At 59.5% G+C, this 26,953-nt stretch overlaps 3 protein-coding genes across 3 annotated transcripts; all 3 read left to right on the top strand.

The window, feature by feature from the left end:
* Positions 1–5,309: 5,309 nt before the first annotated feature.
* On the top strand, positions 5,310–13,001 carry LMJF_31_1320 (conserved hypothetical protein; the record flags this gene model as incomplete). The annotated part of the gene is made up of 1 exon (XM_001685065.1): positions 5,310–13,001. The coding sequence occupies one exon, from the start codon at positions 5,310–5,312 to the stop codon at positions 12,999–13,001; it is 7,692 nt and encodes a 2,563-aa protein (XP_001685117.1).
* A 2,333-nt stretch (positions 13,002–15,334) lies between these two features.
* LMJF_31_1310 (conserved hypothetical protein) lies at positions 15,335–19,921 on the top strand (the record flags this gene model as incomplete). Its single annotated transcript, XM_001685064.1, has 1 exon — positions 15,335–19,921. One exon carries the CDS (start codon positions 15,335–15,337, stop codon positions 19,919–19,921), a length of 4,587 nt encoding a protein of 1,528 aa, XP_001685116.1.
* Positions 19,922–22,182: 2,261 nt separating this feature from the next.
* Positions 22,183–25,170, top strand: LMJF_31_1300 (conserved hypothetical protein; the record flags this gene model as incomplete). The annotated part of the gene is made up of 1 exon (XM_001685063.1): positions 22,183–25,170. The coding sequence occupies one exon, from the start codon at positions 22,183–22,185 to the stop codon at positions 25,168–25,170; it is 2,988 nt and encodes a 995-aa protein (XP_001685115.1).
* Positions 25,171–26,953: the final 1,783 nt, after the last annotated feature.

The raw sequence follows: 26,953 nt of genomic DNA, 5'->3' as shown, positions 1-26,953 counted from the left end.
CGTGTGGGTCTTTTTTTCTCGTGTCTTAAATTATGCAAGGGTTCGGTGTCATCCGTGGATGCTGCGCCCTCTTCGCTATGCTCGATGACTTCCAGCTTACTGCTTTTCTGCTTGTGCGCTCTTACAGTCCCAGGGAAGGGTTCCGTGTGCGCAAGAAGGAGACTCTTGGTCCGCGCGCACACGGGCGGCTCGGGGATGATACCTCAGAAACTCGGCGAGGCTGGCAAGGCACCCACACCAGGTGGAGTGGGTGTGAAGGAAAGCAAGATACGACGCGACAAATGCGGCACAGACGAGAGCGCAAGGGGATTGAGGAAGAGGAAGAACTGCGTCGTCTCACGTAGAGATGGTCCTCTACGCGTGCATTCGACGTTCCGTTCTCTTCTCCTCTTCCTTTTTCGTCGAACCGCTCCGAGAATGCCTTCAAAAACACACACACACACACACACACACACGGCTGCATCTTCGTGTGCTCTTCATTCGCTGACAACTCTCTTCGCCTCTCGGCGATTGCATCTCTCTCTTTCTCTCTATGTATTTTCTGTAATTCGTTTTGTGTCTTGTTCTCTCGATTTCCCATTAAGATGGGTGGGCACTGGCTTGCTTGTTTTTTTTTTGCATTTACATGCCACGGGTTAGTGGCTTTCGCATGTCTGTTATGTTGTGCTGATGAGTTGTGAGTTCGTAATCTGGTCCCGCGTTGGGGTCTCTCGCTCTCGCTCTTACTCGCTGTGTGTTTGTGTGTGCATGCGTGCTTGTATACAGACCGATGCGATAAAGGCACCGAGAACTGTCATGCAAGTGTAGAGGAAACCAAACGACCAAAAAAGAGAGAAGCGGCAGAGGCATGCAATGGCCTATGGGTGCATCCGAATCATCGTTCTCTTCTCTCTGGTGTTGTGGTTGCTTTTCGCTGACCTTTTTTGTGTCGAACACGGAGTGCGCGCGGAAAAAAAGTGAAGCAACGAATCTCGAACAGTGATTCGTCATGTACGGCGCAGATCGACACTTCCTTCTCCCCCCTCTTCCCTTTCGCCTTACTTTCTTTTGTTTTCTTTTCTTCAGCTGAGCGCGTTAGTTGACTCTGCGCTTGCCCGTCTCAGCGAGTAGGGGAGAGGGGGCCTGTGTCAGCCTAGTGCTCGGGGTGCGTGCCGCTGTTGTCGGGCATTTTGTTTTGATGCGCTCTCTCGGTCGACTCAAGAGACCTCTTCCCCCTTCCCCTCCAACGACAAAAAACAACCCAAAATATGTTTAGCGAGACAAGGAAAAAGAGGCGGGCAACCTTGAGGCTTGTCTTTTCTTCTCGACTGCTGTATGTTTCGTGATTCCGCAGCCCCACTCCCTCCCCTCCACAACAACAACACTACAAGAAACAAGCAAGCAAACACTCGCCCCCCATCTCACGAGCGTTTTCATGCCCTGCTTCTTCTTTGCTTTATTTCATTCTTCCCTTTTCTTTTCGTTGTCAAGAGACCTGTTGGTTGTTCTTGCTGTGCGGATATGTTTCTTGTCGCGCCGTTCGTGTGATTGGGGGTGGGTGGGGAGAAGGGTGCGATGTACGGCGAAGATATAACAACAGTGCGTCTCGTGGCACCTTTGAAGTGCGAAAAAAACGAAAAGGGGGAGCGGATGGGTAAGCGGCTATACCGTCAAGTAAATAACAACGCAGAAAATAGTGTGAGGCAATGAAGGGGCGCTTGATGGGGGAGAGGTCAGCAAAGCAAAAAAAAAAACAACGAATGGAAGCTCCGGGGATATCGGCTTTCTGTCGCTGTCTTTCATGTGAGTGATGCGGGCGTATGAGTGGCAAGGCGGAAGGGAAGTGGTCGGCCACTCGACTCGTGCGCTCATCCGAAGGGCTACGTTGTCCCGATGTGCTTTCTGTCTCTCTTCTTCGCCCTCTACCTTGTTTTGCCATGCTCCTAGTTTTACTACCACCGCCTATCGGATTGACCCGCATCCTTTTCTTGTGCTCCGCACCATTTGCGTGTTTGTGTCTGTGAGCGTGATTCCGTTGGAGCGTGCTGTGCCTGCTTTCGACGGAGTCGTTCCTGCGACTGACTACTTTGTGTTCCGTTCTTGGCCCCCTTCTCTCTTTTTTTTCTTCTTTCCGAACGGGCTTGATAGCTTGTTCTTCTTTCCCTTCTTATTTCTGTATTGTTGGCGCGCAGAGGAAGGCATGCACGACGACGTCGATGACGAGCTAAACAACAAAGCCACTGACGAGAGCGACGAGGAATCGTCTCTTCTTCCCTTGCACAGGAAGACAGCGCGCGATGTCTCCGCGAACTGCTTTTCGTGTCTTGTTGTCGGCTTTGCTTCTTTTTTCCTTCTAGATTCTGTCATGGGTTCTCTGCACACGCTATTCCGCCGTTTTACTGTTGACGCTCGACACGCTGTATGCTGCTCTCTTCTTCGCGCCGCTCATGTGTCACCGTCGTTGTTAGCACGTTCATTCGTCTTTCTCACCAACGGTCTTTTTTTTTTGGCATTCTGCTCTTCATTTTTAAGCCTCTTTTTTCCTTTTCGGTGTCGTCAGCGCGCTTACATGCGTCGCCGAGACGCGCGTCAATGTTGTTGCGTCTTCATATCCGCACCAACAAACACCAAGCCAGCAGGAAAACAAAAACAGAGGAAAACGTATTAGGGGCGCAGTGGTGCGCAAAGTGCAGCTCCGTGCTATGATTCACAGACATCGACCTGCGAAGGCGATGCGGCCACTCGTGTGCCCTCCGCCGTAAGGCTTAGAGTGCCTTGTGGAGCACGCGGCGCTCATGGGCAGTTGTAAGCTTCAGCTCCACTGGATGATGGCCTTCACTTCGCAGCAGGGTCGTCTCGTGAGGTGAGCCCGTCAGAGCTGCTGCCACGCTCGCATTGACCTCCTCCGGCAACGATGGTGAGGCGTCCTACGCTGCCCTTTCCTTTGATGAGCTCGAGCGGCTCACTGACTCCTTCTCTGCCTCTCTTGGTATCTACGTCTATCGAAAATGGCACCCCGCAGCGCTGCCTTCCCCTCTCAAACCGCGCACTAGCGCAAGTAACACGTCAGCACGCGACAGCAGCAGACACGGGCCCTGCCTGGCTCACGCTTGAGGTGTTTTCACTTACACTTTCTCCACCATCTTTTTGTCCCCGTTTCTGTGAATACCATATGCGTCCAGGATCTGTACGTGTGCCTGTACAACTTGTGTTTGAAACCGCTTCTGTTATCCGCGTGCTGTGTGTGTGTGTGTGTGTGTGTGTGGAAGTCTGCCTCCACTGCACGAGCAGGAGCGCCTCAAACGTTTGCGAGGCGATACTCCCCACGTTCCGCAACGTCGATCCGATTTCGAGAGAGCGTGCACGCGCGCGCAAGTGCCCCTCGGACAAATCAACTCGCGTAAGATCCCGGGCTATACGTTTTCATCCAAACAGAGGTCCTTCAGCTGCTTGTGTACAGTCGGTGCTACTTGTGCGAATTTGCGGATCTCTCTCGAACTTCTTTTTTTGCTTTCTCTGTGGAGTCGCCCGTAGACATACACTCGTTTTCTTTAGGCGCTCCTTCTTTGCCCTTCGTCCTTCCTTCCTGTTGTGTTGTTGTTGTGTTTGGCTGGCAAGCACGCGCTCTCTGTACCCTCTCTCTGTCTCTCTTTCTCTCTGCTCTTTTTCTTTTCTCTCTATCATTTTGCTTCTTGGAGTGTCGAAGGCCGTGACGTCGAGTGTAGCAGCACGTACGCGGACTCTATGTGTGCGCCTCTCTGTCAAGTGCTTGTCTTCCTGTACGGCCGATCTGCCGCATCATACCCAGATTGCCCGTTGCACTTTCCTCGAACAGCACAGCGAAGTGAGTGCCGTGCTTTCTATCCTCTTGTTCGTGCTGCTTCTGATCACCCGACGCGCTGTGCGCAGCGCCCCTCTCCCCCTCCCCTTGCCGAGGGCCCCCTTTCCCGCTTTCTCTCGACATCTTTCTCGCTGTCGTTGTCGCTCTAGGCGTTGCCTCTTTCGGCTGGTGCTTCGTGTACCATCGTCTTCACAGGTGCAGCCGAGCAGCACGCAGCTGACAGAGGCACCACCACAACGCATTCTTCCCGCCTTTGAACGACTGGGAGCGGCGCAGGCGTCATTTTTTTTTTTTGCTCGCTCAGTGTCGCTGATTGTCCCCTTGCCTCTCGGCCCTTCTTTGTGTTTTGTTTTTCATGTCAGTTGTCGGCGGAGAACACACGCGGACGACAAACTCAGAGAACCGCCATACTCGTATTGCAGAGCGAAGCGTGAAGAGGGATACTTCGTGCGCCTCCTTTTTCTTTTCCTTTGGTGCTTCGGACGCCCTGCAGATATCGGCCTGTTCGTTGTGATGTGTGCACCAGCAACCCGTTTTTGTTTTTCTTCGTTCAACATTGTTGGTGATCTTGTCGCTCCTGCTTCTCTCATCTTCCGCTGCGAGGGGCCAGCATCGCCCTCGTCGTCTCCTCTAGACAAGGAGCCTCCACCACTTGGGAGGCAGAAACAGCGGTAGGGGCCGCGTGTGTGTGTGCGTGTGTGTCGCTCCACGTAAGCCGTGAAGTCATACCCACGCTCACAGAGAAGACAACTTTGTGTCGCACAAACGCTTGCTTTCTGACCCGTGTGGCCCACACAAACACGGCCACACACCTGTCGTAGCTTCTCTTGTGGTTGCCGGCATTATTTTCTTGTCAGCTTCGTCTTGAGCGAGCCTGCTCTTGCTGCGCAAAGGGCGGCTGACCTGGTTTTAGGCAGAAAGGGAAGGAAGAGGGCGAGAGCTCGGGCCGCTTCTTTTTCATGAGAGCCGAGCGGGCTCGCCTCCAGAGCGTACGCTTTCACAAAGTTCCGTCGAGTCTCCATCTCGAGTCTTCGGAGAGAGGGCTGCCCGCAGCGGCCGGAGGGAACACGACAGAGTCGGTCGTTTTTCGCCTTTTCGTTCTGTGGGGCTGTGGAGCGTGAAGGGGGGAGGGTGTGTGTTTCGGTCCGCACTCCCGTTTCTTTCGCTGATTCCGGACGTGTTGCCGCCTCTCTTGATTTGTCCCTGTTGTGGCTACGGCTTGCCGTGTTCCTGACTCACGTTAGTGGCTGCTGCTGCTTGATCACCACCCCCTCTCCGCCGCCGTCGCCGCACTTTCACAGCCGAGCGTGCGTCTTCGCCGCCCCTTTCGTTAGCGCGAGACTCCGGCTTGTCGTCTTGTCTTGCGGAGGTGCACGCGTGTGCACTTCTGCTTGTGAGGGCGTGCTATCTGCAGACACGCGTGTACTTCGATCGCTCGCACGCCTTTCCGCGCCATCGCTTCGCAACACGTCGTAGCTGGGACCGCATAATGAGTTCGGACATCGAGGTCAAGAGTACGGAGGCCGGCAGCGCACCTGTTGACACTTCTGCAGCTTCGTCGCCCGGAGCAACGGGAGCTCATGGACCAGGAAGCGGGCACACTTCCTTGTCGCTGCTTCGCACAGACGCCACACCGTCCTCTGCGACACTGTCTCCTGTAGTGGAAAACCCGAGCGACACCACTCAAGGCGATGCAGCCTCTCTTTCTGGACGTAAACGACGACTCAGCTTCAAGGATAGGCAGCGCCATCGCGCTGGTGCTAGCGGCAGCACTGACCTTGAGCTCAGAGCTATAAACAGTCGCCCGGTGCACTCTCCCATGAGCACCGCGTCTTTGTCCTCACCCCTAACGTTAGACCTTTCTCCCGCTCGCGAGCACCCTTTCCCGCATCCGGCCTTGAAGAGGACCGCGGCAGCAGCATCCCCACCTCTTACTGCGTGCGTATTTACAGAGATGGGGCCTTCTCACAGAGGTGGCCGCGCCGATGCGTCCCGTGCACCAAGTCAGACGCCGATCACCCTCACCGGCCCGGATGCACTGACGGCGGCGGTGGCCGTGGAGGAAGGCCCTAGTGTGCCTGACTCCATGGTGTTGCGCGCCACCTCGTCGAACTTCTCCTTCACGAGCAAGCCGACTGGCTCACTACATGAGCACTCTGGCAGCCTCGCATCTGCGTCGCAACTGCAGAGTCCACTAAGCCTGCTGCCACAGGACACCGCCAGCGCAGCAGCGGCACCTCCGCCGCATTTGCCCTCGTCCCTGATGTTGTGCACCTCTGCCAGCTCATCATCCGGCAACGCGGCGGCTCAGATAAACGCCGACGACACGAGGGCGCCTCTCCCGAAGCTGCGGACACCGACCACCATTGGTAGCTCCACGACCTCTCCAATCGGGTTTGGCAGCCGAATGACGCTGCAGGAGCTGCGCACACTGTCGCCCGTGTCGTCCACCTCGACAAGCTCGCCCAGGATGAGCTTCAAGGATCGGCAGCGCGCTGCCGTCGCTTCGCGGAAGCCCATCATCGCTGCCGGCGCCTCTGTTCTGGCGAGAAGCTCTCCTCGAGAAGTTGTTGCAAGCTCAAGTTTTACTGCCCCGTCAGAGAGCAGCGTGGCTACCCCGTCCTCCTTGCCTGCAGCCAGCACCGCGCAACTCGCACCGCACAGCATAGCGGCTGCATTGCCGGAGAGAGCCGCCTTCAGTGCGATGACGCCCGGGACGCAAGTGCCGAGCCCGCTGCCTGGTTATCCTTCCCTCAGCACATCGACCCCGTTTCAGAAACTCGACCCGGCTGCGCAAGTGGACCCCACAGAACTGGGGTGTGCGGATAGAGATCGCAATACGAGCACTGAGGATACAAGCGAGTTGCCAGCGACCCGGTCACTTTCGCGACTGCCGCTCGCCAAGCTCACTGCCACTGAGAGCGTGAGGCCGTCCCCTCCACCACTGGCTACCGCCCCTCCTGCGTTGGCCTCTCACCTGAAGAGGTGCACACCGTCCGGGCCCTCGGCACCCGCCTCGACGAAGCCCCAGTTCCGTTTCTTTGCTCAGGGCTGTCAGGCAGAGGAGGAGGAGGACCAGAGCTCAGGTGCCACCTGTAGAGGACATTCTGGCCAACCGCGTTGGCTTCGGGACCGCAGCGGCAGCGCCGGCACGGCCTCCACCAACCCCGCCGACGCGGACGTGGGCGAGAAAAGTTATGTGGACGACGACGAGGAGAGCCTGCTGGCCTGCACGCAGAACGAGGCGCGTCTGCATTTTTACGACCCTAACATCGAGTCGGCGCCAATGGAGTTTAACATGGCGAGCCCGTGCGCGCGGTATAACACGAACTCTAGTGCGTCTGCCTCACGCGAAAGTGGCATCGCTGAGACAAGGAACTCGACAGAGCGCTCTGAAACCATGCGTGAAGGTCCGGGACGGTCGGAGACGATGCCGAGCATGCTCACCGGCGAGTCGGGGCCGGATGTGGTGAAGGCGGCTTGTCTTTCAAAGCCTCTCTGGTGCTATACGCGAGCACGCACCGAGAGCCTCGAGGCAGCCCCTCAGTCCACTGGTAGTAGCACGGCGTCGCGACTTGTTTGTGCGGAGGGGCCACAGACGTCGTCGTCGACTGACTCGCGACAGGTGAACGTGAAATTTGAGCAGCACCACTACAGTGACAACGCATGTGGTGCGGCGCCCTTACCGGCTGCTGTTCGCACGATGCGCGCGCGGGCCTCCAGTAGCATTGTAGACCGGTGGAGGCAGTATCAGCAGCCGCACACGTCGCAGCAGGACGCACATGTGACTCGCGGGCTTTCCTCAACACACTCCACGCTAGCACCCGCTCTTTCTGAAAGCTCCGTATCTTTGGGCAGCACTCAGCTGAGCTGCACGGCACTCCCACGCAGGCGTCATCGCAGCAAGATGCTGGCGCCGGACGGTGCCCTAATCGCCACCTCGAGCGCTGGTCGCTTGGGGGGCGCAGAGAGCAGCCGCGTCTTCTCGCCTTCGGCTGCGGGACACCATCGGCGCAGTCACACGCTCGATGACTTTGCACTGATGGCGCTTGCGTCTGGAAACCGTAGCGGAGCGACGCCGAGCTCCGTTACACCGGAGCCACTGTCGCTGTCATCGCGGTCCACGGCGGCGTTTCGGTCGACCGTCAACGCGCGCTTCCCTCCGCTTTCGACTCACACAGCGGTGGTGGTTTCACAGGGTGTTTCCGCAGGCTTAGCCGACGAGCGCAGCACCCGCGGTGACCTGCCGATTCCGCTTGGCCCAATCCCAGCCGGTGCGTTGCCGCTGACGGCGACGTCCAGCGGGTCGTCGGCGTCGGGGTCGGCCGAGCAAAGCTTCAACGCTGGCGTCGTCTCGATCTTCTCCTCCGGCGTCTCTCCGATGCCGACAGTGCGCAAGCAAGCGAGCAGCCACGCCAACTCGCTCGGCAAGGTCTCGTCGGCGTTGGCAGCAGCGCTGATCGCGCCTGCGCCGTCAGTCGAGGACCTTTCCGCGACAACGCCAACGGTCAACGCTGACACCCCTGCTGGCTGCAGCTCCGTGGATGAGTTGAGCACTCACACCATGCGGCGGCGGTCGAGTGTGGTCGACCCTGGCGCCTGCCCTTCCACGGGCGGCGGCGCCGTTGCCAACACGGCGAACCCGGACGACGCAGAAGACTCTGATGGAGACTATCAGCAGCGCACCGTCTATAGCTACCACGGCGGCGACAGCATTATGAGTGCAACCACGGCCGAGCTGCGAAAGCTGCGTCGCCGCAGCAATTACTCCAGTCTGCACTACGGCACCATGACGAGCTACTACCACAAGCGCAACGAGCAGCGACACGGAGGCGTGGCAGCCTCGCAGCCTGGTCGACGCCGCAGCGGTGGTGGTCGGCGGCGGCACCGCGCCGGCGCCGGGGTCGACAGCAAGGAGTCGACCTCTCTTTTTTTACAGACAGGCGTCTTTGCGCGAGACAGTGCCGGCAGCAGGCCGGACGGAGCGAACAGCGAAGACGACGTTGAAACGGTTTGGGAGCAGAAAGGCAGCGACGAGGCTGCCGCTTCAAAGGAGGAAGAGGGACGTGTTGGAGGGGCAGCGGCAGGGCAGCGGCGCCACCACCGCGGAGATCAAGCGAAGGATGACGCGTTCACTGCTGCGGCGGCGGCGGCTGACGACGACGACGGAGATGCTGCACAGCGCCGCACGGTGGGTATGTGGACATCGGTTGAGCACGTCTTCCTGCCTCGGTACGAGGTCGTGCCAGAGGCGGCGTCGACGACGCCGCTCACCGTCCCTGCATCGCCGAAAAGCAACACGAACGCCAGCACTAGCGCTGTAACCAGCGACCCCGAAGCGAAACAGCGCCACGGCTCCTCGTATGGGAGCATTCCCGACAAGAAGAAAAATGGGACGCCGAACTTGACACCCGCCAGTGACCAGCAACCGCCTCACCCACTGCCCCCTGCCGATGCAAGCCCCATATCTATACCAGCCGGCTCGCCGTCCTTGGGAGCTGCCAGCAGCCATCTCATGACGCCGGCGCCCCTGACTCCAAAAGGCAGCCCCTTCACGGATCCGAGCGGCAACGCCGGCGGCTCGCGCCCGAGTGGCCTTGTTGTGCTGCCGGATGCCGACTGTAGCGTTGATGCGAGGGCGTCTGTGTCACTTTCGTGCAGTCAGTTCCGCCGCACTCCTGCGCAGGCCTCCGGCACGATGCGTCTCGAGCCAGAGGATTTTACGTTTGGAACGGTGGCCGCCGAGTACAACGTGGACCCGGCGGATGAGGAGGAGTTCCCGCAGGGCTCGTGTGATGCGAAGGTGGCGGCGCGGCTCATCTTCGACGCCGCTGCCGGCGTTATGCTTATGGACCTGGAAGACGAGGTTGGCCGGTACGAGCGGCACGGGCACATGCCACCAGACGATCGAGGGAGTCTCACGGCGCCGCTGGAACACACGGAGGAAGGATCTGGAGCCAAGGGCGACCACGACGCATGCGATGATGAGGCCAACGATGGTGCGTGCCACTGCAATGCAGCCTTCATTGCAAAGGACTTCAAGGGACCGGACTGCAGCCGATACGATGCGAATGACCTCTACGATCACTGCAGCCGCTGCCATCGGCGGCCAGCTGCTTTTCTGTGCCTGCACTGTCTTGAGGCGGTGTGTCCGTCACACGTCCGCCGCCACCACTTGCAGAACCCGAGCGTGTGCACGCTATTTCTGAATCTTCTAGACATCATGAACAGCTTTGACCGCATCTTTTGGTGCGAGAAGTGTCAGCAATTCACGTGGAAGCACACCGAGGTCTACGACGCGTTGGTGGACCAGATCGCCTTCACACGCGGCACATATCTGAAGCGCCCCGCACGCGACATCCACTGCGTCGGCTACGAGGTGCGACTGAAGGACGTGACAGCATCGGCAGCGGTACGCCACGCTCCAGGGTCAGCGGTCGGCGCCGAGGCCCACGCACGTGCGCATTCCATCGACAACGTGCCCCCCGCTGCGATTCTCAATCAGACACTGTCTGATTTGTGGATCCCTGCCGCTCTACAAAACGTCATCTCCTCGCCAGCCACGGAGGCGTTCACGGCGGCGGAAATGCTGCCCGCATCTGCAAACCCGCTGCAGCGGGCCTCCAACGCGTCTGCGCTGCCAAACGGAGGGGCACAGTTGCCGATGGGAACAGATGCCAGTGCCCTTGATCTCTCCCCCAAATCCCTGTCCAGCGGCGGCGCGCTGGTGCGGCAGCGCCAGACCACGGTTGCGAGCAACTCCCTGTCACAACTCCCCGCGCGCTCGCCAATGCAGCAGTTCCTCAGCCGTGACCTGCTCGACTTCTCTGCCGGCAACACCGTCACCGTGGGAGAGCCGGTTACAAAGCTGTGCGCCCTTGCCGCCAGTGTGCAAGGGTGGCGTACGACACAAGAGGACGCCGAGGCGGTGTTCTTAGTCGACATCCCGGCCATCTCCGAGGAGGTGGTGAACCGCAAGGAGCTCCGGGAAGTGGCGGCCGCTGCAGCAGCAGCCGATGCGGCAGCGAAGAAGACGCTTGGGGCTCTGGACCGCGGAGATACCCACCGACTCGACTCCTCGCTCATGGTCGACGGCAGCTACGAACTCAGCGCGTCGTCTGCCTCCGAGAACTCACCGGAGTTAAACTCGGCACTGCGCCCTAGTGACTCCGGGGCACACAAGAGGCGCGACACGGGTGATGAGGAGGCAGCATCGACCGCCGCAGGAGCTGCGAAAGAAGAGGCGGAGGCGGCGCCGAAGGAGACGATGCCGATGGCGGTGTTCTGCATGTTTGATGGGCACGGTGGCGATGCAGTGGCGAAGCTGGCAGCCCGCCACTTCGAGGCGCACCTGCGGCGTGCGATCGAGGAAACGCGCCCCGATGACGTGCGTGCCCGCGCGCTCTTGTTCTTTCTCAAGGCAGAGACGGACTCTGCTGCTTCTGCGGGGGCGACAGCGCCGTGGCTGCCTCAATCCGTGTCGGCAGTCCCGGCGGGCGACGGCATTTTAAACTACGCTGCCCCGCTCGCTGACTCGCTGAACACCCCCTCAGGTCCCGCCGCGTCGAGCCCGCCGCCGTCTCTCGATGCCGCCTCCGGCCGTATGCCGCACTCCCACTTCTCCTCCCCTCTCCAGAGGCCGTCTGGCAGTGCGGCCGTGTCGGTCCCTTTCGACCGCTTCTCCGCCAAGCGATCGGAGGCGAACGGCGACGAAACTGCTTCGCCTCCCAAGACCGCCGACGTCCCGTTCACCCTGTCCGATGAGCTGCGCAGCGCGTCTTTCGCCGGGTCTTTCTCCGTTCTTGTCCCTGTCACAGCTGAGTCGCTGCGCCTCCACGCTGCAGCTGCTACCCTTGGGGTGGGAGATGCAGGTATAAAGAGGACGTCGCCTGCATTCGACGACGCAACTGGGGCTCTGGGAGGCAAGAACCAGCACCCCGGCAGCACACAGGCGGACACCGTCTTGACCACCAACAAACGCGTCAGCAACTCGCATTCCTCGAATCGAAACCGCAAGTGCGGGGTAACGCTGGATGCGTGGGAGGCAGTGGAGGAGCCGTTGCCGGACATGGTCGCTGTCGCGGCAGGCGTTGGATCCCCTCGCACCGGGGTGCTCCTGCCGAGGTCGATCGCCGCTGCAGAGGAACTGCGGCATGGGAGCGGCTCGAGCTACAACCCAAACCCGGCTGCCGGAAACGTTGCCATTTGCCCGTCCCCGGCGGCGGTGGTGTCGATCCCGGAGATGGAGATGCTCCGACAGTACTTCGCCAGTATCATGGAGGATGCACTGATGTCTCTCGACGACTACCTGCGCTCGACTCCGGAGGGGGTGCGTGGGGACTACGACTGCGTGGGCTGCACGGCATGTGTGGTGGGCATCACCGCCAACTTCGTTCTCTGTGCGAACGTCGGCGACAGCGGTGCCGCCTTCTACACTAAGGACCGCATGAAGGTGATCAGCGTGAAGCACCGCGTGTCGGACGAGGCGGAGCAGGCCCGCATCCACGCCGCCGGCTACAACATTATTAACGGTCGTATCGAGGGCATGTCTGCCGTGCCGCGTGCTCTGGGCGACTTCGACTTCAAGCAGTGCGGCGGTCGCGGGCCGCGCAAGCAGGCCGTCTCCGCCGTGCCGGACGTTACGATTATGCCGGTGCCAAGCGACACGGATCAGTGGGGCATCGTGCTTGCCTGCGATGGCGTATGGGACACGGCGACACTGCACCAGGTTCATGTGGCGCTCACGAACACCGTCAACGACCTTGCCGTGTCTGGCTCAGCGATGGATGCTGTGCTGCGTGGTGCCGAACTCTATCAGAACCGCCTACGAGGCCCATCCGTTGCTGTAGGGGGGTCACCGTGGAGCTCGTCCTCGGTATCGCCGTCGCGTGCAGGCGGTCCTTTGCACAGCAGTGAGGCACTCGGAAACAGCCACAAGACCCCGTTGCCCACCAAGGGCGGAAGCTTTACCTCGAGGGCTGTCACAGAGGAGTCCATGATCAGGTATTACGATGACGACGACGAAGGTGCTGCCCCGCGACTTACACAAGTAGATGCGATTCTTCTCACGGCCGCCGCCGGCGTGTTTGCGCAGTGTGTGGCGCCGGAGGACAACGACGAGGGTGTCGGCCTCGACAACTGCAGCCTCATCATTGTCGAGCGGCGTAACGTGCAGGAGTGAAAAGGGCATCGCACTCCAAGACCATTGGTAGTAGTCTTTGCCGGCGCGAAAATGCTTAGAAGGACACATCTGCGTATGTGGACGATATCACCATCGGAATGGCAGTGCCGCTCATGCCTGCTTCCCCCAAGTCGCTTCGTTGATTCTCCTTCACTGCAGTGCTCCCCCCCCCTCACTCCACGCACCCTTGCGCGAGCAGCGGCCGCCTTCCTGCTCCCTCATTGGCGGTGTTGGATGTCGGTTCACCTTTTTCGTCGTGATTTGCTGTTTCGTTTGGTCGTCGTCGCGCGTCTGCCGAGATGATGTCGGATGTCCGTGTTGGGAGTCGCTGCGCAGTGCGCCGGTCTCGTGTGTGCTCGGGGCTGCTTCGCTGACGCTTTGCTTTTTGTTTTGCGTGTGTGGTGTGTGCGCGCGAGCACCTGCGCATGCCTGGTGGCGGAGTGCCGTGCCTGACCAGGTAGTAGAGATGGAGGGAGGGGGGAGGGGGGAGAAAACACAAAAAAAATCATCTGTCCGTGTCTGTATGGGTGTGCTTGCTGCGCGAAGGCGATGATGCGCGCTACCAGACAACCACAAAACACCAACCGATCTTCAGTCGAATGCGAAGTGTTGCACAGGTAGGTGTCTACCGCAATCATGCTACTGGACAGGCTTTACCGTGACCATATAAGTGTTGGTTTTTCCTCGATGCACTCCGCGCGACAATGTCTTATCGACCGTCGAGATGTATGCGCTGCACACGCCCTCCTCCTTCTCACCTCTTTCACACTGACCTCCTCCGCTGTAACGCCTCTTTTTCCCACTCCGCCGCTGGCATTCGGTGCTGCGTCCGCGATCCCTCTCGTAGTTGCCCGTGCTGTATAGGATTGAGGTCGACGTCCTCCTGCTCCTTGCGTCGTAGCGGGTGAAGGCGTGCCTTGAAGCGGCGCCGTGCTCGACGTCGAGCATCACACACACCACTCCCCACGGCCAGAGAAAGAAAAAAGGGGAGCAGAGCCGACGTCCCTGATCACCTGCCCGTGAATCCACAGCTGCGGCATACACGCAACTCTTCAGGAGCGAGGGGGCGGGCGAGGCGGTGAGCGCCTCAAGGGCTGCAGCTTGGGTCTACCCCTTTTTCTTTTGGCAGCCCCTCGTCAGTTTCTATCCTCCACAGCGTCGGAAACGAGTGCATTCATACAACTCCCAGCTCAGAAGAGCGAGGAAAGTGCTGAGCCCTTTCCCTCTCGTTTTTCCCGTTGCTGGATCTGCTGCTGTAGCGTCTCTCCACATCTGTGTTGGGATTGATCACCTTTTCCTTTGCCTGCTCTCTTTTCGCGTGGTTTTACCGCTGTGCCCTGGGGCTTGACGGGCAGGCCTGTGCACGCCTTTGTATGTATCAGGGTTTATATATATATATATATATACATATATATGTATATATATGTTTGCGTGTGTCGTGTGTGCATCTGCTCAGAAGTGCGTGCTGCCTTTTTTTCTTGCAAACACAACAAATTCACTCGGGTTATTCTATATATATATATATATAGTCTATCTACAAAGTATCCCGTTCACAGCCACGTGCTGGGGTCGGCGTCGCGTGTGGTGTTTAGACTAGACGCACCCACTGTTGGTGCCTTGCTCTCTCTCTCTCTTACTGTGTGTGTGTGTGTTGTCTGTGCGCTCGATCTCACGCTCGTCTTCCGCCTTTTTTTTCGCGCCGTGTCGGCGTCTCTGCTGTGCGTGTTTCATTCCTGGTGGGCTCTGTGTTTTCATCGGCTCCGGTTTGGTGTGTGCGTGTGTGCGTGCAGGATCGTCACCGCGTGAGAGTCAATGCGCAAGCGGCTCAGGGGTGCGCTGTCGATGTTTTCTTTTCGTTCGTATTTGTGCTGAGCGCTCCATTTCTTTTTGGCTGGCGTTGCCCTTTCACTGCCCTGTAATTGGCTGCACACTTGATGTACACTAGCAGTGCTGCAACCGTGGGCGACGGCAGAGAGTGTGAGACTCGCCACGGCATTGGGACAGCCATTCCGGAGCCACGCGCAGAAGTGGGCAGTAGCGGTGGCAGTGGTATCGCAGCGGCCGCTCGGCTGTCCAGGTCTCTTTCCGCGTTTTCTTCTCTCTTTGCTAGCCTCGCGCGGCCCACCGGGTCCGGCACCTCTGCAAGCGACGTAGGTGGCTTTGACTGTGCCTCAGCAGGCGCCGTTGTTCATGGGGCTGAATACGCTACAGTCGAATCTCGCCGCCACCGTTACAGTGCCCACTCCGTATCACCCCTTCCGCACCCGTTGCTACCACGGCCACAGCATAGCCTCGATCCGCTTCGGACCAGTGCCCATCGCGGTTTTACCACAATGAGCACGCGGGGGTCACGGCGGCACGACATAGCCCACAGCGGCGCACCACCACAGCGCCGGACATCTGTGTTGGTGGCAGCTGAAACGCGGCAAAAGGTGGATGCGGAGACGGCAGAAAAGGATGTGTCTGCTCTCTCACTTGCCTGTCGTGGCTCATCAGCGTCTTCCATTGGTGGATGGCGCACATCTATGAGCCCTGCCCCCTTTGTGGCAATCGAAGCAGCATCAGCTGCAGCATCGCCAACAGACTCAACGGCCACCCCAACCGCTCTCGCCAACGGGTGCGCCGATCCCTCCCTATCGCGAGTAGCCGCCACGTTGGCCAGGGCGTCTGCGGCTCGAACATTCTATAAGGGGCGTGCCCGCAGCGGCAGCGGCAACGCTGTCCCTCGACGTGAGACAGCCCACGATCCCAGCAGTGGCTCGTCGCTCCCACCCTCTCTGGCTGTGAAAGACCGCCACCACCAGCATCGCTGCGGAAAGTTTGACAAGGAAGAGCATAGTAGCGGCAGCAGTGCTGGTCCACACGACAAATCGCAGAGGGCCAGGCTGGCCGCAGACGTCTGCGCCGATCAACCGAAGTTATCTCGCCATCCCTATCAATTGGGCGTAGAAAACTTCTCAGAGTTGACAGCGGAGCCGGCCCCACCTCGGCGTCGCGTGAGCGCCTATGCTGCTCCCTTTGGGCCGTCTTCCTGGAGCGCGTTCACTGGAGACCGCGCCGAGGCTTCCAGCCCGACTGCTGCACCGTCTGCCGTTGAGGCGTCTCACTCACCGGTGACGTCATCCTCTCATCATAACGTCACTTCCCGGGCGAATCACACGGGCCGCTTGAAGCCGTCTCTGCCGACCACACCAGGCTCTCCGAAGGCGATGAATGTGACTATGCCGTCTATGTGCTTCATCTACACGCGGACCAGCAACCGGAGCACGGATCGCAATCGAGAGAAGCCCAAGTATCGCTCGCTATCGGCGGCGACGAACGCACTCAGCGATGAAGTTTGTGCTGTCGTCGCCGCGTCGACCGAGTCCTCAGCCACTGCGATGAAGGTGGGGGACTTCGCTGCCGAGCGTGTCGCGGCCACCACCCACGCCGCCTCAGCGCCAGTAGCGCTGCCAACGCAGCCGCTCCTCAGACGCGGCACGCTGCCGCAGGCGAATACCAAAGGGACGCTCGGACAGCCCAACGCGCGCGCCCTTTTTGCGCGCAGCCTCACCCACACCTGTGTGCGTGCACAGGAGGCAAGGCCGGCAGCTCAGTCGTCTTCTGAGGGACACGGGCGCCCTGCGGACGAGAAGCGTAACGATGCCGCAAGAAAGGATGCCGACCATGCGGCGGATGGTGTTTTGCGGCACACAAGCGCGAGGGATTTTGAAGAGGCGTCGCACTCGCACCTGCAGCGGTGGCGCCAACGCCAAGAGGAGAATCGCTCAAGGGCGAAGGATGTGACATCAATCAGCGCCTCAACGCCGCCCGTTGTCGAGAGTGCCACGACGTTAAGAGATGCGCTGGTAAAGAATACGGCAGGCGCAGCACCAAGAGAACAGGAGCTGAAGCCATTGCCGAGTGAGCCAGTGACGGATGCGTCGTGGCAGCGGCGAGAGAAAAGAGCAAAGCCATCAACACAAGCGGTCAGCACCGCCAATACCGACCTGGCCGTTGCGCCACAGCCGCCGACAGAGGAGCCGGAAAGACAGCACAGAATATCTGTGACGGTAGAGGCCCGAAATGCTGCTAGTCCGCCTACTGTAAGTGGGTCCTTCCTCCTCAGTGAAGTCAGGTACAGCGGCACTGTACCAGACTTACCGGAAGCTGCGCTGGCGTCTGTCGCCTCGAAGCGGAACTCAAAGGCGTCGACGACGCCGGCGCCGGAGCCGCCATCTACAGCGCAAAGCCGAAGCGTGATTGATGGCTCTGCGGCTGCAGCTGCCAGAAACCATGAGGCACAGGCTGAATCGACTGCCAACGTGTCAACTCACCTCCCACCGAGCAAGTCCTCCCCCAGCTGCTGCCTGACAGAGGACCCGAGGCATCGAGTCGCTGCGAAAGATGGCATTCCAGTGGACCGGGAAGCGCAGCCGCCGCCGCTGCCGTCAGCACAACACACAAGCCATCCTGGATTTGTGTCAGTAGCGGCTGAAGGTGTTACTCCGGCTAACCGCTGGCTGCTGGATCGTACATCGGCGCACCAGTCTGCGCCCTGCCAGACCACGAAAGGGCCTACAGCGACTGCAAAGGAGGATGCTGCGCCATTCCTGTCAGCCAGCACCGCCGATATGCAGGGGCTGTTCCGTGCAGTGCTTGGGCGTCGCGAGCAACGACTTCGGCTCCAGGAGTACTCGAACGCTGGCCGCGTCTCTCCTGAACAGCCGACCTCGATCGAGGCTCCTGCTGGGGCGTCTGGTGGAGTTGAGGTGTCACCGGTTTTCTCTAGCCTTGAGCAGCCAAGCACGCGTCACACCACCGTCACCTCCAGCCCATGCACATCTCCATGGGCGCTGACGCAGGGCGCGACCGTGTCCCCCCCGTTGAAGGTTGAGTCCACGCGCTCGGCCGCACGTGCTGCCCGTGCCGTGGCCCTTGAGGGTGTCGAGGCGCTTCGCACGAGCTCTGTTGTGAGTTCGCCGGCGGGTCCCGAAGCTGGGGAAAACGTGTCCCGCAGTGGTGGCGGGGTAGCGGCAGAGGCACACACTGAGCCCGTTCTCTCCGCTCGACGCATGGGTGGAGATCTTCGCAGCTCTTTTTCCACCACCGAAGTGTCCGCTGAGCAGCCAAGCCCAGGTATCAAGTTACTGCAAAGTGCGAAGGACGAGGAGCTGACGGAGCGACGGCCCTCCAGCCGGACACCCGGCGCGTACACTCCTCTCCTACACTGGATTCGCCAAAACAGAACGCAGCTGTCGCTCCCCAGCAGTGGTGCACCAACACTCCTGCCGGCAGTCGACGTGGCAGCTGGTCGCGCTGCAATACCCGCAGCGACCGAGATTGAGCAGAACCCCCACCTTGTCGAGCGACGCGCTCCCGTCAACAAGTACCACCGACCAAGCAGAACCACCAGCGACACGGAGGTGGACCATAACGAGGCGCAGCTACCCGAGGCGGGTGCGTCGTGGCAGGCCCCCAACGAGTTGTTGCTCCGCAAGTTAGCAGACGCGCGTGGTTCTCATCGACGCAGTAGCACTAACAGCTCCGTGTGCGTCCCCTCCCTGGACAAGGGCGTGACGTCGGTGAGGCATCCGACTCCAGCGCCTGCGCATCCGTTGTGCCAAGGCGCAGCTGCAGGTCACCGCACACCCGTAGCGGAGGGAGCGCTACTGCCTCATGCTCCCACTTCCTCCGTGGCCGACGACGCGAAAGGCGCCTCCGCCTGCGCCGTTGCCTCTCTCGGCGACATTCCGCTGGACGAGCTGGACAAACTCGAGCAGAGCATCAACGCACTGTTGACGAATTACGGGTCCAGGAAAACGGCAGGCGAGGGGAGCGCGCCGGCGAAGTTGACGGCCGCCGCTGCGCTCATGCGTGAGACATCTCCGCCTGCCAAGACGTCCACTAGTACGAATACGAGGCACAGGAAGGCCATGGCAGCCGTGAATAAACACAGTAAAAACAATTCGAAGGACGACACGCTGGCGCCGAGCAATTCCCAAGACAGTAGCTGCGCCTGGCCCCATCACAGCTGTGCGATCGAAACCGACGATGACGACAGCCAGTTGGAAGGAAGCGGACTTTGGTGTGGAGACGAAGACGCGCACGAAGCCAATCCACCGCCGGTGTTTGTGCCGCCGCTTGACCTGACGTTGCTGCTGCTGCCAACGGGCGATTCAGAGGAACTCAAGCCATATCGCATCCCGCTGCCCTCCGCCGTGCCGGCACCCGAGGAGGCACACCGGCGTTTTCTTTGCAGCATCGGCGCCTATGCGGCAGCCTTTCGCGAAGAAGGCAGCACAGCGACTGCAGATGACAGCCTCAGGGCTGGTGCGGTGGCAGATGCTCCAAGCGCGCCTGCGTCAATGACGGGCGCGGAGGATGCTGCGCAGCCACCCGGCAACTCTGCGTCGTTGAATGACTCGTGCGCACTGCCTTCACGGCGGGTCAGCAAGGGCTGCACGTCCCTCACACCCGTCTCCCCGTTTGTGAATGAGCGTGTTCGGCGAATGCGAGCGTCACGACAACCTTTTTCGTCGACGGGGACGTCCACCGTAAACGTGCGGAGTCCGAGGGTATCTCACCATGCGACAGGCGCTGTGAAGGACGGTGCCGAGAAGACGGTGAGCGAGGAGGCCGATGCTGGCAACCCGTTGCTCATGGAGAAAGCTGCAGATGCTATCCCGACGGAAGAGAACGAAATGCTTCGCTCCAGCGGCGAGGCTGGCCACGTGCGGTCGCACGTAGCGCCCCTGGTGCTTTTCACAGACGACAGCGATGCCTTGGACGGAGGTCGCGGTGCTGAGCGCGACCGACGCGTGAACCGCCAGCGAAGTCGGGTGCAGCGCATTCTTCTGAATTGTCAGGAGCAGCGGGAGCGCAAGGATACTGTCCTTGACGAGTTGAACATCTTCAAGACTCTGACCAAGCGCTTCTAACGGTGCGCTCGCTAACACCTGCGTTCGTGTCTTAGGACGTCTGTGGGTGTAGGATGAGTGCGGTCGAGCCGCCTCGAAGTACGCCGGGTCCATGCGCACTTCTGTGCATGATTGCTCAAACACCGCCTTTCCCTCTCCCCTTGTGCGTTGGTGTGCTGCGCAGGCGTAGGATTGGCTGCCATCGATGCTGGTTTTCGTCGCTGTGGTGAGGGGTTGCCTTTTTTCTACATAAACGTTTGTTGCTGTTTGCCCCTTCAGGAGGGAAGACAGAGGCCGAGAAGTCTGCTGCCAAGACTTGGTTTGGTCTGGTCTCATTGCACCCGCCTTGCATACGGTTTCCATTGCCCTCCCGTTGTCCGTCGCGCGCGCACACGCCATCTCCACCCACGCAGCTCTAAGCTTCCTCCCCTTTTTTCCCCTTTCCCTTTAGGGGTGTGCGCACGTGCAGGTGAACCGGCTTTGTGCTTTTCCATAGGTCCTCGGAGATGATGCTACATTCTAGTACGGAGGCTTTGTGACTGCCGTTGTTGGTGGTGGTGGCGGCGTGTTTGTCCCATTGGGGCTGCGTGCCCGCCTAGACTCTTTCGCTCTGGATCACCAACTCTCTGCCTCCACTGCCGGCTGCTACGCTTTCTTTTTGTTCGCATTTCTTCCCTGGTGCATTGCTTCCCATCGCCTTTTAATTTTCTCGCTGCTTGCCCGCCGGTCTCGCCCTCCTTCGTCATAGCCGTGTTCCATGTCTTGAGGTGCCACCCCTGTCTTGGCGCCTCGTTATCTTCTGCACACCCTGTTGTTGCTTTTTTGTTTGTTTTCGACGCCAACGGCTGCGCATGTTGTCCCTCTCTTCGCAGCTCTGTCTGTTTGTTCGAAGGGCGTCTCCACTGCTCACTTCACTGTCTCACGACCTCCCCCACCCTCTCTCCACAAACGGAGAAACGCAGTGCGCCTTGCAAACTTATAAGTGTGCCTCAGCAATCCATGAAGAGCTCTCCTGGTCCTCGAACTCTCTCGAACTGTCGGCCATTCGCCCCCACCCCCTCCCCCTGGCTCGCACAAACACACACACACGCACACACACACACACATGCACACACACACCTCGATGACTGGGCATCCGCGCCCTTGCAGGTCTGGTGCCTTTTGTTTTCGCTTCACTTCGTGGCACTTGCACCGGTGCTTCCGCAGTATTCGCCCGCGCACATACGCATGCTCAATCACACTCTGGCGCATATGCTATTTCAAACATGTGCCATCCATGGCGTTCATGCCACGCCTACTTCCTCCGCCCTTCTCTCCACTGCCTCTCCTCTCTTCTGCGTGCCCTTCCACGAACGCCAAGACGGCGACGCTTGTGTCAGCGCTCTACCAAGTCTATATTCGCCAATCTGTCTTCTCCCTTCCCCATTCCGGCGACGTTGTACGCGTACGTTCTCACCGACGTCGAAGACGAGTCAACCTTCACTTCCACAGCTAAAAGGCACCCAATATAAGTAGTAGAGCGACGCATACACGACGTATACTCAAAGGTGCGTCCAATCTTCCTTTGCCTCTCTTCTGCTCTGCTCGCTTCCGCAGGCAGAACCTGTGAGAGTCAGCACCAGCAATTTGCGGTGCCGACGTGCCTCTGTCTGCCTCCGTATCTTCCTTCTCCTCCCTTCTCTCTCGCCACCGTGGCTCGTTGAAGGTACGCTTTTATCTTCTCCGTTGGTTGGCTTCTTTCTCAGCTATTGCCCTTGTCTTCTCCCGCGCTCGACAGCTCTTCATCTCTATAGATCGATACGTGTGTGCGTACTCCCCTTCGCTATCTGATTCTTTCCCGGTGTGCGGATTTCTGACGTGGACGCCTCCCGGTCGGAGCGACAGTTGCAGGTGTGCCACGAAGGGCCCAAGAAAGAAGGAGAAGGAGAAGGGGGAGTCGATCGAAACGCCTTTGCGTGCACACACACACACACACACACACACACACACACGCACGCAGACTCACAACACCCGAGCGCTGCCGTCTTCTGTAGCGTAACTCAGCCAAAAGAAGATAACGTTTGGGGGCTCGAGTCTCGTGCGGAGCCACGCATGTGCGGCGCTGTGTTCTCGTTTTCAGGCCCCCACCTCCTCCCTCCTTTCTGGTACCGTGGTCGCTTACTAGCGCCTGTGATGTATTGCTCACACTCCTTCCTCTAGTTCGCCCTCTTCTCCCGTTCTGCGCCCCTTTTGGTCGGCCCACCTCGCCGTCTCCTCAACGCAGGGCAGCACACAACCGGGGCATGTCAGCCACGCCGTCACGGGCACCCTCGAGTGGCACCGCGAGGCTGGTCTCTTTTTTTCATGTGTCAAGCGACCTTACAACGCCGTTGAGCATAGCTCAGTCAAAGACGATGTCGGACGCATCATCGCACAAATCAGTGAATGACGCAGAGAGAGAGGGGGCACGTCGATGTGCAAACGCACTGAGGCAGGAGGGCACCACTGCTGCTGCTGCTTCGGCGGCGCTGGACCCGTCATGGGTCGCAGTGGAGAGCCATGCTTCACAACCGGCAGCTGTCTCTCGCTGTACTCGTGGTGCGAGCAGCTCCCGCCCCTCATGCCAGCCCCTTCCTGAGGAGTATCAGCGCTGGAAAATCAAATCGCCTTCTGCAAGCCGTGTTACAATGAAGCTGGAGTTCTCCCTGGAGAATACGCCGCTGGCGGGCGCGAGGCCTCCTCCAGTCTGGTGCGAATCATCGCCATTCACGGCTCCTCGTGGCAGCCGGAACTCCCTCGCCAACTTCCCTACCCCTTCTAGGAGGATCACAACACTGAGCGGCGCCAGGAACAGCGTATCCACGCCTGGGAGAAACCCGTACACGGATGTGGAACGGGGGATATCGAACCAGAGACGGCGCCACGCTGTGGTGCGGTACTTCTTCGTATCCCACGAGGGCGCCATTCGGCTCAACATTCGGCTGCAGCAGCTGTTGGCGTACCGCGATCTCTGCGAAGCCGAGTTGCACGAACGCCTACAGGTGCTACCGCCTGAGGAGGCAAGTGTTGCTGCGCGCTCCACCGCCCGTTGTGGCTGTGCGACTGAGACTGAGCGCGAAATCGAGCGAGTGCAGGCAGCTCTTGCGCACCTAGCTGCCTCCTCGCTGGAACTTGCGGAGACTTTGGAGGGCATGGGCGGCTTGTTCACGTCATTGCAGTCGGTGCCGCGTTCCCATCAAACAGCAACCGCACTCCATAGCAATCACATCCTCTCCGCAGTTGACGTTGAGCGTGCAGGAGAGAGAGGCGCCAAGAGTGGTGGGCGATCTGTCAATGAAGACATCCCTGCCGCCGCCAAGAAGGCAGGCGAGAAGAAGCCCCCAGTCCAACAGCCAGTAGACGCCTCAGAATCATCCATGACGACAAGCGTCTCCACCGCATTTGAGGCGGGCGGCAGCTACTCACTCGTGGAGTCTCCGAGGGCCTCTACAGTGGACGAAGCGGCGAATCAGCGTCCGCCGTCGAAGCCGCCCATAGCCGTGGCGGCGTGGCGCAACAATCAAAAGGGTGACCTGCCGAGCGCGGGGCAGACGGCAAGGAGCGCAGAGCCTTCGCAGACGGAGAGTGCTGGAGTAACGGGGAGTCACGGCATCACGCCACGCAACAGCACCGTCGCATCTGATTTTATGCGCGCCTCCATTGTGGCAACACCGAAGGTAACGGTCGAAACTGCTGCAGTAACGGACGCTAAGACGCGGCCAGGTCAGCTGCCTTTCTCTTCTCCGCGAAGGAAGGCATCGAGCACAACGGACAACGAACGAAAAGAGGTATCTGCCGCCAAGGCTACGCCACCGCGGTGCAAGGTCATCGATTGTACCAGTGTCTCCACTCCAGGGAGAGATCACCGCACGACAGAGTCGTGGCTGTGCCAAGCCGCTGCATCACATCACCTTGCCTCGGCATCTCCACAACAACCACCGTCGTCGCTCTGTTCCACGAAAGCCACCGTGTCATCAGCAGCATCGGTCAAACCGCAGTACCCGAGCGGCATCACCGCACCGCGGGCTAAGGCTCTCGCAGGAAATCCAGATCGCTGGACCCCGGTGTGCACGCAGGGGCAACCGACATCGTCGTCTCTGACAGACTCGCCGCTGGCACGCTACCGCGCCAAGCGAGGCTACCGAAATCCAGAAAGTCATTTGTGCTCGCAGCTCGCAGGCGCGCCTCGACAAAGTGCTTCTGCTACGCACAACTCACTACCACGGGCAGTGACCACCGGTGAGCCGAGTGGAGTGCAGGATGGAGAGAAGATCAAAGGTCCTGTGACTGCCACGCGGGCTTCCGGTGTGACGAGACATGCCACCCTGCACGAAGATCAGGCCACATTCATGCAGGAGCGACGGCGACTTGGACCTGCGAAGAATGAGGGAAACCACAAAGCATCTCAGGACAACTCTGCCGTCCAATCGCAGGAAAAAACGCCGACGTCGACGGGGCGGTGGCCCGATACACCGTGCTCCCGAGCAGCGAAGTCCTCCTCGCCGCCGCCGCACTCGCGTGCCTCCGATGCACCTGCGCTGGGACAGTCGACAGAATCCACCGCCGTTGCCTCCTCTACAATCTCTTCTCATCCCCCAGCAAGCACCTCACACCCGTCACTATCTGATGCTCGGCAGCAATGGCCAAAGCCCCTCACGGCATCGGCTTCTGCGCTTGGCCGAGGGAGCGCAACGCCATCTACGAATGCTTCGGCGGCACACGCGCTGACCGGCTCCGCGATGTCGGTAATGGACTGGAATGCACCATTGCGAGCAACAGAAGTGGCGGGGTCACCGCCGCCGTCGGCATCATCGGCCTCGGTGCCGCTGAACCAAGAGCTGCCCTCCGACGAGATGGCCTCTTGGTCCCCTGCCGATTCTGGCGTTGCGCTCGCCGGCGGTGCAGTGAGTCTCTCAGATGTCGACTCGTGGCCCGCCGGCGAGCCACAGGAGGCAGAACAGAACGCTAAGGTCAGTGCAGGTGCCCTGCTGCGAGGAACCACGCGTGACAGAAGTGCCGAGCTGCGCATGGATGGGTGCCATTCGATCTGGGGTAGCATTAGAGCGCTGGAGAGCCGTGTCGGGGACATGGAGAGCCGCACCACGGCGCTGGGGAAGAATGCGGAGAAGTGCGCAGTGCTGGAGGTCATTGGGCACCTGAAGGCGCGCGTCGGTGTGTTGGAGGAGCGCATCACCTTACTAGAGCAGCAGTCGAGCGCTTCACATCTGCGCATCCACTGCGAGAAATCGTAGCTTATTTTCCTCTTTTTGGGGGGACCAGACGGGGTAGAGCACGGGACGTGTGCAGTCTTGTCCTCCCTCTCCGCTCCCTCTCATTTTCCTCACGCCTGCGACTAGTGTTACCTTTGGGTGCGTTTGCATATTGTTATGCTTCTGTGCCCCTCGGATGGCGGTGCCATTGATATACCTCGCTGCTATCTCGTGTCTCTTCCGTTCCCCCTCTCTCTTCCACTTTTGCCTGCTCGTGTCGCAGTGCAAAGTATGCTTCGCAGCGACGTTGCGGGGAGGAGATGCGCGCTTGGAAAGGAGGGCCTTGGTAGGGCGCTTCCGGTTTCCCTGCTGCCGCTGTCGTCCCCCCTCCCCCTCTGTGCATCGCGCTGCGTCGTCGGTGGTGGCAGGCTTCCTCCTCTCTTCTCTTCTGTGCTATCGTGCCGGTGTCTGTGAGTGTTTCGTTGTATGTCCCCTGAACACACACCCTCCGTGCTTCCGGTGTGCATGGGACGCGACGGATCACCTCCTCTTGGTTCACTCTTCCTCTCCTTGCTCTCTTTACTAGGACTACCACCCAGTTGTGTCTTATACGGATCTGACGCCTTCCTCATGGCAGGCGTCAGGCTATCGAAAATATCAACACCACCAAGACACACCAGTTGATGTGCACGCAACCTCCCAACCCCTTCTGCACTCAAACGATGCTCACGAGGGTGCGAGACGGGTACGTGCGCAGTTCATGTGGTACCGAGACTGGGGAGCGGCAGCGAAGCCGCTGCAACCCAGCACAGAATACACCACTAGTGCGTGGAGTTGTTTAGGGTTTGGCCCTGCCCCGCACATTGTCTCTCGTGCACTCCACTGTATCGCACTCTCTCCTCCGCCCGCCCGGCCATTCCCCCTCTGTCTTTCTCACACTTTGTTCGTCGCTGTCCGCTGTTCTGTTCGTGATGAAGGCGCGCGTTGATGTCGCACCTCCCCCGACACCCCCTTTTCTTGTGTGTTGTTGCTTTTTTTTTCTGCCATTGTCTCCTCTGCTCGAACCACCGGACACACACACACACACACACACAGGCACAAAAACAGGCACCATTATTGCATGTGTTCGATTGAATACACCTCAAAACGTCCACCACCTTTTACCACTGACCACTCCTCATACTTACTCCTTCCTTCTGTATTTGCGAATTCTAAGCAACGGCAACAAGCGCAGTAGCGGCAGCCCTGTGACGAGGCTGCAACGCATCACAACGATAAAGCAGCGCCACTCCTGACAGAGAGAGAGGCCAAAGCGCTGAAGACACACACAGCTCGGGTGCAGAGAAGCCCGTTGTTATGCGCAGCCGCGCGCTCTCACAGCGTCAATGCGGTGTAGCAGCGTGGCAGCTTCCTTTTCGCCTCTCTCGTCGACGGAGTATTGTGCTCTTTTGTTCGCTTCTTCTCGTTTGTTTGTTTGTTTGTGTGTGTGTGTGTGCGCGCGTGCGCTAACGTGTGCGCGTCGCTTTTTCATACATCGAGAGCGCGACTGTTACATCCGCCAACACCCACCCAGCTCATCTCTTTTTCTTCCTCTTTCGTTGAGTGCTTCCGCTGGCTTACCCCTCCTTCTCCACGCACGCGCACACACACCACACGTACCTCTCGTTCGTTTTCTTTGTTTTTTTGTTTTCTTGTCAGCGAGCGCAAGCCTCTGTTCTCGAGTTTCTTCTCTTAGCGATAGAATTCACCTGCTTTTCATGTCGTGCGCTCTGCATGCCTAATCGCCCTGATGCTTCTGTGCCCTCTCGCTCGCTATACCCCTCAA

Source organism: Leishmania major, chromosome 31 (assembly GCF_000002725.2).
Source record: "Leishmania major strain Friedlin complete genome, chromosome 31".
Lineage (NCBI taxonomy): Eukaryota > Euglenozoa > Kinetoplastea > Trypanosomatida > Trypanosomatidae > Leishmania > Leishmania major.
This window is presented reverse-complemented; position numbering and strand designations above follow the sequence as displayed.